General features: G+C 36.9%; 1 protein-coding gene across 2 annotated transcripts in view; it reads right to left on the bottom strand.

Annotated features, from left to right (window-relative positions):
- The window catches only part of LOC126482826 (protein SDA1 homolog), a 184,417-nt gene that overhangs the window by 156,883 nt on the left and 14,185 nt on the right, over window positions 1-13,349 (bottom strand). Inside the window, exon 2 of one of the 2 annotated variants that reach the window (XM_050106567.1) lies at window positions 578-680. In XM_050106567.1, the coding sequence (XP_049962524.1) occupies window positions 578-667 (90 nt within the window). In that variant the 5' untranslated portion in view covers window positions 668-680. The remainder of the gene's footprint in view (window positions 1-577; window positions 681-13,349) is intronic. The other variant, XM_050106566.1, reaches the window with a different exon arrangement.

Below are 13,349 nucleotides of genomic sequence, written 5' to 3'. Positions count from 1 at the left end.
AGTTTCAAAAACCCACTGATGAAAATGATAATAAAATGCAAATATGAATTGCGTTCACACATCTGTTGCATATCAATGAAAGATGAGTTATCTTACAATGTCAGTATTGTGAGAACGGTAAACTGCTACTCAACCAGGAGATGTTGAGTCGCAGACAGGTACAACAAAAAGAATGCTATACATTTGAGCTTTCAGTCAAAGGCCTTCTTCTAAAGTAGACAACATTCACACACATTCACACAAAACAATAAGCAAATGTCAATTAAAGATGAAGAGATATTAAAAAGAAAAATGAAGAATGTAATGGGTAATGCAATTAGTAACTAGAAAGAGGGATACGGAGAGGACGAAAACAGAAGCTGTGAGAGGAAGAGTATATAGTGAAATTCGACACCTGGTAAAAATGAGTAGATAACACACATGAAGTACAGGAGAGTACTACTTTCATACATTTCTTCAGTTTTCTAACGCCTCTTTAAGCTTTCAAAAAAAAACTGACTGTTGACTATCAATGCTTAACAAAGTATATATAATGTTGCAACAGACATGCTTGAAGATAACACCACTCCGACCTTACCTCATCTTTGTAGGATTCTGGATCCTTTTTAATTAAATTCTGGAGCTGCGGTAAATTATCAGGCAGCTGGTTATTACGGCGTTTGAGCATGGTGTGAGCTGTACTAACAGAGAGCAACAAATTAATCAGTCACAAATACTTGAAATTACATTAGCAAAAGCAATTTCAATTCAATTACATTACTTAAAATGAAATGAAGGATTCTAAGAGGTTTAAACCAGTGACATGAAGCAATATCAGTAAAATCTGGTCAGGGTCCACAATGTAATGAAGATATAATAAATAAAGATTCATGCTGAACCATGTCATGGTCTATTTATAGCGAAGTTCTGCCTTAACCATAAGCTGTCTGAGTATCCTGCCTGACTGAAATGTTTCCTCGTATCACTTCTGAAAATCACAATCATTGATCCTTCCACTGGGTATCTGAGAAGGCACCATTGGCTGAACCAATTCAGATGAGGAATTTGGCTTTCTTGGTCATAGGAATACGTACAAATTTAAATAAATAACCTGAAATGAAACCACTGGAGAAGAAATCAGTCAGATACATTGACATCAGTGAAATCCATCCAGAAACACTCAATCTACAATATTACGTTTACGAAAATTTGTACCACAGGAGGATTTATATATGGATTTGCTGCTTACCACAAGCAACTACCTTAACCATTAAAATATATCAGCATAGCTCCACGTAATGCCACTAGAGAATAAGCCTTAAAGTTGTTTCAGAAGTAGAGAGTGACATCACTTAATTGCTATGCACCTCATGGATGACAGGTACATGGAGGTATTTGTAAGTGCTTTAAATCATTCTACTGTTCTTTATCTATCTAAACAATTTAGGAGACAATCTGAGCAGCTGTCTTGCGCTGTTTGCAGATGATGCTGTCATTGTCTAGTACAGTGATCAGAAGATCAAAACAAATTGTAAAACGATTTAGAAAAGATATCCATATGGTGCAAAAATTGGCAATTGAGCCTCAATAATGAAATGTGTGAAGTCATCCACTTGAGAGCTAAAAGAAATACATTAAAATTCGGTTACACGATAAATCAGTCAAATCTAAATGCCATAAATTCAACTAAATACCTAATAATTACAATTACACACAACTTAAATTGGAAAGAAAACACAGAAAATGTTGTGGGGAAGGTGAACCAAAGGTAATAGATCTAATATAGAGACTGCCTACACTACACTTGTACGTCCTCTTTTGGAGTACTGCTGTGCAGTCTGGGATCCTTACCACATAAGATTAATGGAGTACACCGAGAAAGTTCAAAGAAGAGCAGCACAAAACTTCCTGGCAGAATATAACTGTGTTCCAGACTGAGGCTTGATCTCGGGACCTTTGCCTTTTGCGGGCAAGTGCTCTGTTTCAGTTCCAGCAGCACCTCATCTCTTACCTTCCAGACTTCACAGAAGCTTCTGTGAAGTTTGGAAGGTAGGGGACGAGGTACTGGCAGAAATGAAGCTGTGAGGATGGGTTGTGAGTCATGCTTGAGTAGATCAGAAGGTAGAGCACTTGCCCGCGAAAGGCAAAGGTCCCAAGTTCAAGTCTCAGTCCGGCACACAGTTTTAATCTGCCAGGAAGTTTCATATCAGCACACACTCCACTGCAGAGCAGCACATTTTGTATTATCATGAAACAGGAGAGACAGAGAGAGAGAGAGAGAGAGTGTGTGTGTGTTACTGACATGATACAGAATTTGGGGTGGACATAATTAAAACAAAGGCATTTTTCACTGCTAAGGAATCTTCTCACAAAATTTCAATCACCAACTTTCTCCTCCGAATGCAAAAATATTTTGTTGACACGAACCTCCATAGGGAGAAATGATCATTATAATGAAATACGGGAAATCAGAGCTTGCAAGGAAAGATATAGGTGTTTGATTTTTCCATGCACTGTTCAAGATTGGAATAATAAAGAATTAATGGGAAGGTGGTTTGATGAACCTTCTGTCAGGTTCTTAAGTGTGATTTGCAGAGTATTTATGCAGATGTAAACTCTTCTGTTCTCTTGTCCTTCATAGTTGCCTTTGAGTCACACACATGTGTGGACACACAGTGGAGTATTAAATTTTAGAATGGTAAACAAATGTTGTATTCTTGGCTGTACCAGTAATTATAACAAAAACAACAATGCTATCATTCTCAGATTTCCAACCAATGAATATTTCATTATGAGGCAGATATCTTCAATCAAGAAGGAAAATTTCATTACTGACAAGCGACATTTGTTTAAGTGTATACTTTAGAATGGACATTATTTGCGACAAACTGACTGTCAGCCCTAAACAAGATAAATAAAATCTGACAACATCCAACATAATGTATAGCTGACTGGCACACTGCCTCATGGTGCTGTTCTCAAGATTTTAAGTTCACAGTCTTTTACATCTTTAAAAGGTGTTCTGCCACGACAAGTAGCTAGAATTCTTGAAGATTTACCTTCTATCATCTATACACCAAGGAGACAATAAAGGCAATCAAAGTTGGATCAAACAACAAGTTTGTTAGTTATTACGTTGACAGTATACAAATGATGCCATTAAAACACTAGCTACGATTTTTGCCAATTACAACAGGAAATCAGCCAGTTTGCAGCGAGACAAATATTAACATGGGCAGTGCAAGAATGTCTGGTGCACCACAGACTGTCAGCACAGAAAACATTGTTGTGGTTTCCCCTGGTGTAGCGGCAGAGAGAGAGGTACACTAACAATAGTATATTTAATGACAGTACTGGACATAGAAGTGACAGCATATCCAGATGAGCAGGGGATCCACAGGTGGAGGCTCTGAAGAGAACAAAAATTTGCAAATTATTTTCATCATAATATGGATCTGTAGCATACACACCACAGTCATCTCAGGGCCACATAGCTGGTAACTTGGATGCAGCTGCTGCTAAATTTCCAATGTTTTAATGCCAGTAGCTGTGCTCTGTCTTTGACATCACACAAGTTGGTGACACTTATGCTCAGTGTACTGGTCCTCCATGATCCTGATAGTGTGACCAATGCATGACATGCCACAACTACAAGGAATACGAGAGACAATAGCCTTTCACAAACAAGGATCATCCTTAACAGAAACTAAATGGACCCTCATCTTAGATTAAGGTTGGAAAACACATTTCACATCATATTTCCACACTATACGACCAATCTTGTTGGAGATGCTCCACTACGATTGATGAACTCTGGTACAGAGTTGGAGAGGCAGGAAATGACGTGCCCATGCCTGTCATCCAAGCTCAGTTTGACTCAATCCCAGCCAGGTAGAACCATTGTAGCTGCCAGAGGTGATAGCTCAGTATGCCACATTTTCCATCCTCAAAATCCCCAAATCAACTAGAAATTTAATTGTGTACTCCTCCTACTGCACTTTATACACAAATAAGCAAAACTTCAGTATTTGCTATCCTACCTGGGTTGGCAATTTCAATGACCAGCATTGTATCTCACTCAGTCTTATGAGAAACTATTGTACATGGTCTAGTGATATTTATGAAGAGTGTACGTGATGTATCACTGATTTCTTGAATCAACTTAAAAAGTTTTCACCCCAAGTTCAGTCCGGTGGAATTTCAGAAGCACTAAGTGCTGCCCTTTCAAGATATGAAAACCAACGGTACATGTTAGGAATGACAAAGATCTGGTGGATAATCTATAGTGGAAACCAGTATACCAGTGCAGAAGTATGAAACTAGAATTTGGTTGCAGTAATTACATGTCTGCTGTTTGAAACTGACAAACAATATTTTATTCAAAATAATCTCCATTGCTATTTATAATCATCTCCCACCTCTTCAGCAGGCCATGAATGCCACGCCAAAAAAAAAAGTTCTTCTTTTGAAGCAAACCACTCAGCGAGCCATTTCCGTACATTTTCATACGAATTGGGGTGCTGTTCTGTGAGAACATGTCCCTGCGATGCAAACAGATAATAATCGGATGAAGCCAAGTCTTGGTGTTGCCTTGTACCACTTTCCGATCATTTTTCACGTAATGCTCAATTTAAATCGATCACTTGCTGTTGGTAGCTATCAGTGTTAACGGTTTCACGAGGTTTTACCAGCTCATAACAGATAACACCCTTCTGATCCCACCAAACACAGAGCACTGTCTTCTTTCCAAAGTGATTTGGTCTTGCAGTGGATTCACCCATGATTTATGATGCTTATGATTTTCAAAATGTATCCATTTTTCATCACTGTCACTATTCAATAGAGAAACGACTTTCTTTTGTATCTGGCGAGCAGCATTTCACAAGTGGTCTTTCAATTCGCTTGCTGTCTTTCATTCACATCATGTGGAATCCATTTTCCCACTTTCTGCACCTTTCCTATAGCTTTCAACCAAAGAGGAATGGCTTTCTGCATCACACTCAATTGCTCTGCAAGTTCCTGTTGAGTTTCAGTATCATCTTCATCACGTAAGGCCTACAATTTGTTGTCTTCGAACTTTTTTGGTGGTTTCCCATGCTTGTCATTTCGCACGTCAAAATCACAATTTTTAAATTTTTCGAACAACTCGAAACACTGTGTTTTCCCAAGAGCATGTTCACCAAAAGCTTCAACAAGCATTCAATCTGTAGGGAAATTATGGTTTCATACTTCTACAGCTGGTACATGGTCATTCTGTGCCAAGTGGTCTACAGGTTCATGCATGATTATCAAATATTTTAATAAAATTTTGTGTGAACATAACGCACCTGTTCCCACTGAACATCAGTAATGTTTCACAAGCACTAATTCAATACTGCAGAGATTAGTCATTTGTTTGGCCCCACAGTGCAGGTTTCAACATGGCACCCCTGAGTTTTTCGCAACTTTGAGACACTATTTCTCTGAAAATGTTTTCTTACTAGAAATGAAACTAAGCCATCTTGCACAACTTTTTGTGCTCTCTTAAGTGAAGTATTAAAGAAAGTTTTCATGAGCAATTTTCATATGGATAATTTGAAGCAACATCACCAAAAAAATAGACATTTAAAAAAAATGTGAAGTTCCGCTTTTTATATCTCCGAAAGCAGCTGTGGGATAAACTTGAAACTTCGCAAATAATAACTTATCAATGCATGATCTAGGAATACAAAATTTGCTACTGCTTCCAAATACCTAACAAATTTAGGGCAAAGTAGACAATTTTTGCACATCAAAAATGGGTAGTTTTAGCCCAACTTCACAACAAGCATTTGCTGCAATCTCTTTTCCACCATTTTCATAAGAAAGGCTATGTTCTAAATTACCTAAAAAACCAGGTTTTGTTGTGCAGTGTGAGCATATAAGGTTCTAAAAAAAGCGACAAGGTAGAGAAGCACTGAAAATATGTCCATATTCTGCTCATACTCAAATTAAATATGACGTCTTTTATTATGTGCTACAAATGGTTAGTACTTTCTGGGGAAGGTAATATAAAAAAACTCTTGAGGACTATAAAGTGAAATCGAGTTAGAACATAGAAAAACTAGAAAAAAAAGGAGTGTCTTTTGTTGTGACTCATCATGACATATTTCAGACCGTTTTTCTGTTATAATAAAGACAAATTCAATTAGTTACAAACTTCAAAATTAAATTGTTCAGTACCCAGGCACTGGAAATCACTGACGCAGAATGGCTGCAACACAAATCACATAAACTGCATTCCAGTTTTACACCATTGTCATATTGTGTAAATTCTAGAGAAGTTCGTAGCTGTCCGCCTGACACTTTTTGTACAGGAATTCCAGTTACACAGAATTTTAAATGTGTCTTGTATTGTGCAGTGCTAATAATCTGCTAGTCCAATTCTGATCTAAAGTTAAGCGCATTTTTGTGTTCACATAGTTTGCAGTTAATGTGAAACATTAGTGTACTGCTGAAAAATTGTATAAATGTGTTGCTAAGGTCCATGGTGGCTTAACCACTGCTTTTATTTATTTATTTAAAGTGAGAAAACCAGCATCCCCATCACCATAGGGGGCCACACCAGATATCTGCATGACAGAAGCCACCATGGGATCCCAAGCCTCATTAAGAGTTTCTTCACACAGGATCACAAGCCCAATGATACATTTATAAAAGTCTCCCACGCCCAAGCTAAAAGTAGTCCTTTTAGGATCCTAAATGTTTCATTAATCTGTTGTTGAATGTCATGAGGAAAACTCTGCTGCTGGCCAGACAATGTCACTGATGGAGCTGGAATAACTGCAACAATATGCGAATTCAAACCCAGCAAACGTCACTACTTGATGACCAATAAAATGAATTTTCTGAGTTATGTGGCAGCATAACTCTTATTAAAGTGTCCTTATGTTCAGAGGAAGTCTCACAATGTTTACAATCCACCACTCATTTTCATAAATGCAAACAGCATATTACCCTATCTGGAGGTTTGATTGTAATATATTTGCTTCACTGGTGTCCCTAATTTTGGCCAGAAAAGATGATGCATTATTTGAGACTCCGCTGACCTGAATTATTGTTTTATCAGCTGGAAAAAAATTTTCATTTTCTCTAGCTGCTGCTGCTACAGTATGCTCATGTTTAAACGTATCTGCTTGTGACATTATATTTCTTCTTTGCTGATGAAGGCAAATTTAAGGTCATTAATGCTCTCACAGCAGAAGTGAAACTGATCTATAGGCATAAGAATCCACATATTAATTGGCAGTTATGAGTTTGCTCTCACTGCCAATCATTATAGCAAAAAAATTCCATTCTGCCATCATTCCGAGGTCTCTTTTAAGACAGCAAAATTGAGAAACTTTTTGAAAGTTTTGTGCTTGATGCAGGGACTATTGCTGAAATAATGGATTTAAAATACATGAGCAAACTGTGTTTTTACATATTTGATTAGCTTCTTCACAAAAGCCATGTACAGTAATTGCACCATGCTGCAGACAGTCACTTACAATGCAAAAACTATGAGCCCACCTTCTGATTTTGGTGAAAATAAACAACAAATGGATAGTTTGTTGCTTGACATTTGCCTAGTGGAAACCTCGCACTGTATCCTGAATGATAAATCAATAATTTTTGGCAACATTCATTAGGATAATACGCTTGCCTTCCTGTAGGTCACATTCAAGAGCTTTATGATGCAAACATCGATGTTTGGTTATGTAAGACTTTTATCCATTGTGGATGTGGAACACTGCGACTGTGGTGTGAAAAGGTTTTCAGAAATTACTGCAACCAGTCGCCTTTTATGTAGATGTATTTTATTTAACCATGACCGGTTTCGAGCTGCCTAGCAACTCATCATCAGATGGTATATACATTTAGTGCTTTTTTGTACCCATTGTGTGGGTGGTTGAGTATCTGTGGCTAGACAGAAACGAAAACAAATAATCGCTACATGTGGTACAGTAACACGAAATATTTACAGCATAATTTATGTTTAACGTATAAGAGCAAATAATCACTACATGTGGTACAGTTACACGAAATATTTACAGTTTAATTTACGTTTTGAGGTGTTACTTACAGGTAAATCTTTCTGCAGGTATATATATATCTCTTTTAGGACGTATTTTTGAAACCATTGTGTCTTGTTTTTCACAATTTCACAAGTTAAAACTTTCACTAGATGTATATTACTTTTATGAGGCACTGTTGGAAACATATATCTTGTTTTTCGTAAACATCGCTGAACACACTTAGCCACAGATACGAATACAGGATTTACACATTATAAACAAGCCAAAGATTGCAATATAACTACAGTATCAAAGATTTCAAGTTGACCAGAGGCATTATTAGTCATCACACACAATGACAAGAGATTTGTCTTTATTACATAGAAAATAAATGTAAATTAGCTTAAACTAGTAAAATGTTTATTTATAAATTAACTGTGCAATTTTAACAGGTATATAAAAAACTAGATTTTTTACATTATATTTCAGTTGCATTTAAGATTATTGGTATTGAGAGTATTATGACAGCTAATTTCTTGCTCCTTCCATTGGCTGATCTTGGCATATGATGTCTGGGATGAGAGGTTGGTTAACTTGAAATAATAAGTGATGCTGGTACTTGAAAGGGTGTGGAAAAGGAGTTGGCGGTGGGGGGGGGGGGGGGTGTATAGGAAAAAGGAGAGGGGGGGGGTTGAGAGGGTGATGTGGAGAGAGAAGAGAGCTGAAGGGGGGGGGCAGAAGTGGTACAAGCTTTTATGTGTGTGTGTGCCAAGATCAGCCAATGGAAGGAGCAAGAAATTAGCTGTCATAATACTCTCAATACCAATAATCTTAAATGTAACTGAAATATAATGTAAAAAATCTAGTTTTTTATATACCTGTTAAAATTGCACAGTTAATTTATAAATAAACATTTTACTAGTTTAAGCTAATTTACATTTATTTTCTATGTAATAAAGACAAATCTCTTGTCATTGTGTGTGATGACTAATAATGCCTCTGGTCAACTTGAAATCTTTGATACTGTAGTTATATTGCAATCTTTGGCTTGTTTATAATGTGTAAATCCTGTATTCGTATCTGTGGCTAAGTGTGTTCAGCGATGTTTACGAAAAACAAGATATATGTTTCCAACAGTGCCTCATAAAAGTAATATACATCTAGTGAAAGTTTTAACTTGTGAAATTGTGAAAAACAAGACACAATGGTTTCAAAAATACGTCCTAAAAGAGATATATATATACCTGCAGAAAGATTTACCTGTAAGTAACACCTCAAAACGTAAATTAAACTGTAAATATTTCGTGTAACTGTACCACATGTAGTGATTATTTGCTCTTATACGTTAAACATAAATTATGCTGTAAATATTTCGTGTTACTGTACCACATGTAGCGATTATTTGTTTTCGTTTCTGTCTAGCCACAGATACTCAACCACCCACACAATGGGTACAAAAAAGCACTAAATGTATATACCATCTGATGATGAGTTGCTAGGCAGCTCGAAACCGGTCATGGTTAAATAAAATACATCTACATAAAAGGCGACTGGTTGCAGTAATTTCTGAAAACCCGTTTGGTTATGTAATTATGGCATGACAGACTCCAAATTTTTGGTGTTATTTCTTCAATAAATTCATCTACTGCCATCTGCTGCACATCCAAAGTGTCTCAATTGGTATAGATCTATTGCTTATACAGAATTATTTCATGTTGATCACGCGTGCTCCATAAAATAGTTGGCAACTGCAGATGCTATAGCTTCTGGTCCAGGACAGTTTTCACGCTCAAGTACCAAGCATCCCTTAGATTCCAGAATACAAACAGCCTTGCTGAGAAGCTCCTTATAATTCCAGTTGTTGCTGCTCCAATAAGCAGAAGCTCAAGATTATCATGAACTACACAAACAACAAAATGGCTCTAAGCACCATGGGACTTAACATCTGAGGTCATCAGTCCCCTAGACTTAGAACTACTTAAACCTAACTAAACTAAGGACATCACACACATCCATCCCCAAGGCAGGATTCAAACCTGCGACCGTAGCAGCAGCGCAGTTCCGGACTGAAGCGCCTAGAACCGCTCGGCCACAGCAGCCGGCACGCAAACAACACAGTGCATGCATTCCACGTGATCCAACTGTTACACAAAATCCTGAGAACCCTGTTTTTGGCCCATTTCGATTCCTGTAGCACACATACATTTCCCATACTCTGCAAAGTAACAACCTATTCTGCAAGTATGTCTTTGTGTCTGAGAGTCTGGTAAAAATCCTTTTTCCAGGACATACTCTACTAAAATCGTCATCTTCAAAAATATTTTGCTCTCTACTAGTGATTTCTGCTGGTAATTGTATTTTCTTGCTTATTTTCAAAAAGTGCTGGGATGTTCTTCTCTGCCTAAAGCTTTCTCCACACTTTACCATTCTTTCTGATACTCCACAATTTGTGTTTGTTTCTCTGATTGCCCAGCTTATAGATACCAAGCTTAAAATTGCCTTCTGTTCTTTATGACTGGATTCCTGTATCTTGCCCTTTAGTTCAGCCAGCAAATGTGCATTGGCAGTAGAATTTCGTCATTGTTTAATTTTACCGGCTTGTTCATTTTGCCAAGTTACACCCACAGCATTACAATTCTTTTTGCCAAAGGAATTAAAGCACATTAATATTATTTTTTGTAAACTTGCATACTGAATAGGCAGATAAAGTTGACATGACATTTTCCCACACAGTGCCTCCCTTGTGATATTTTCCATGTGCAATCAGTCCGTTAAAGACAGTATATCTGCATAAAAGTACTGAAATACAAACTTTCTTTTACCCCCTTATCTATTTAACAGATACTCTTCAAATAAAAAATCACAAGATACACACCTTAGAGAGAATTAGTACTGCATAATATTGATTATGAACATTTTTAACATGCAACTCACAATTTTACACATAGGGCTGACTGTTCAGTAAGAATGTTTGATAGGGCAGAAACAAAAAATTTACACTTTTCAACTGTGATTACTGGTACCTCAAAAATAAGGTGGTGGAACACTATCCTTTGTATTGGATTTTTATTTCCTTTCATTTCTTACAATTAAAGAGTGCTGTAGATGACCTCTTTTTCTGTTTTTCTGATTCAGACTCATTTCCTATTCTTTAGGACTTCTGACTTTACTTTCCCCACACATTACTATATAACTATAAAACATAATACAAGATGTCAGATTCTCAATGCAGCTCCACTGTGTTGTAAGTTTTTAGAGCCTTATAGAGTAATATTGCAAAACCAAGTCTAGTTTTTTAGGCAGTTTATAACACGGTCATTCTAATGAAAATAGTTTAAAAGTTCACACAGAAAATACTTTATTGTAAAAGTGGGATAAAAATACCTATTTTTGGTGTTTTTACAAAATTGTCAAATTTGCCTTAAATCTGTAAACTACTGGAAAGCAGAAGGAGAATGAAATTTTGTAGTCTACGTCCTTGTATTGCATGTTATTATTGGCAAAGTTTCAGGTTAATCCCACAATTACTTCTGGAGAAATAAAACGCTAAACTTCAAATTTATTCCAATTGTTTATTTCTTTTGGTCGGCTCTGCTTCAAATCATCCATACGAAAATTGCTCATGAAATCTTTTATTTCACATAAGAGACTGCAAAAAGTTGTACAAGCTGGCCTTAGCTTTGTTCCTTTCAAGAAAATACTGCTTAGATATTATGTCTCAAAGTCGTCACAAACTGAGGGGTGTAATGTTGATAGTTGCACTATGGAGCCAAACAAAAGACTATATCACCAAGGGTATTGAATTGGTGATGAAATTTTACCCATGTTGAATGTTCACACAAAATTCCATCAAAATCCGTGACCTTCATGCAGAAACTTTTTCTGAAATTGGACCACTTGATATGGAAAGGCCCATCTGCAAAACTCTCGGCTCTACACCACAACTAAAAAACAGTCATTATCAATACTCCTTTATCTGTGTCTTTGCTTTGGTACCGTGTGGTGATGATAGCCCTAGAGCAGAAGAGTCATTGCAGCTATCCGGTACGGTTGGCAATGTTCACTATGGTTTTAGTCGTGGAAACACACATTGCCTGGGTTATAAAATTGCTGGAGCCATGTCACTCACTCACTCATGAGATTATGGCATCGAAAGATGCTGGAGAAGATACAGTGCGCACATGGATCAACACTATTACTTGCAGTCCACCTACATGCTGTTGCTGTGTTTATAGATGCCACTAGAATTTTCATGACTAGTTAACAACTCCCATTCTCTCTTTGCATAGCAGCATTTGAAATTAGAAGGATTTTGTTTGTTGCTTAGACAAGTATGGTAGTCAATTGGTCTGCAGTCATCTTGTCCTTCAGTTTCTAACATGCTGCAGGTTGGAGTAAGCAAACTTCCCAATCTGTATAACACTATTTCTGTTCTAATAATTTCCCATGTGTGACTGGGATATTTCCACTAATATTTCAGTATCGTTTATTAGTGACTCCCAAGACTCCCAAAATTGAAACACTGCCTCAACTTTCACTCACACTGAAGAAAACATTCAAATTAATTCAAAATTCTACTAATTATTAGCTGTCAGAAACTTCCCATCTGATCCATTACATTCACAAAACAAGTTTAGGGAGAAACATCTGCAATCTGACAAGAAATCCAATACTACCACAGTCACAGTAAGAGGAGAATTTCTTTGGAAATAAGATAATATTTATCTGCAAGAAGGGAAGGAAGCGACAAGTAGGGAAAGTCTATAGCCAAGACTCACGAATGCTAAATTTACTTGAGGATGGAAAGAAAATTACCTTTTAACATTGTGTCACACTTTTAGCATGGCAAAACTAGGTAACTGCTACTAGGGTATGAAAAGTCTCCTGGACCACGTACTTACAGATTCAACGGGGATGAATTGTAACATATTTAAATATCTTGGTCTCTCTAATAACTACTGTCAGATAATACAGCTAAAGACACACTTGGAAAGACCACAAAACCACAGGCCTACAAAAGGATCTTCTCAAAACTTTAAACACATTATTCTTCTAATGCACTGACAAATCAAGCTTTCGATGAAGTGTAGGCTATATGGACAATGATGTAGATTATGGAAAAATTTCCGAAAGTTGAAAGCACTGAACATTGAACAGATAGTATGCACTTTGGTACAAAAAAGGAAAACAGCTCTATTGTATTATGCATAGATGATAATCTATAGGTTTTGTAACAAACTCAAGAGTTTTATTAATTAGGCCTAATGTGGAATGAACACACAAAGATACTGGCAAAATGAATGTCATCAGCATGTTACGCTCTTAGGATTCTATCATCAGCTTGTAACAGCCCAA

Source organism: Schistocerca serialis, chromosome 1, assembly GCF_023864345.2.
Source record: "Schistocerca serialis cubense isolate TAMUIC-IGC-003099 chromosome 1, iqSchSeri2.2, whole genome shotgun sequence".
NCBI classification, from domain to species: Eukaryota; Metazoa; Arthropoda; class Insecta; order Orthoptera; family Acrididae; genus Schistocerca; species Schistocerca serialis.
Note: the sequence above shows the minus strand (reverse complement) of the source record. Positions and strands in the feature narration are given on the sequence as shown.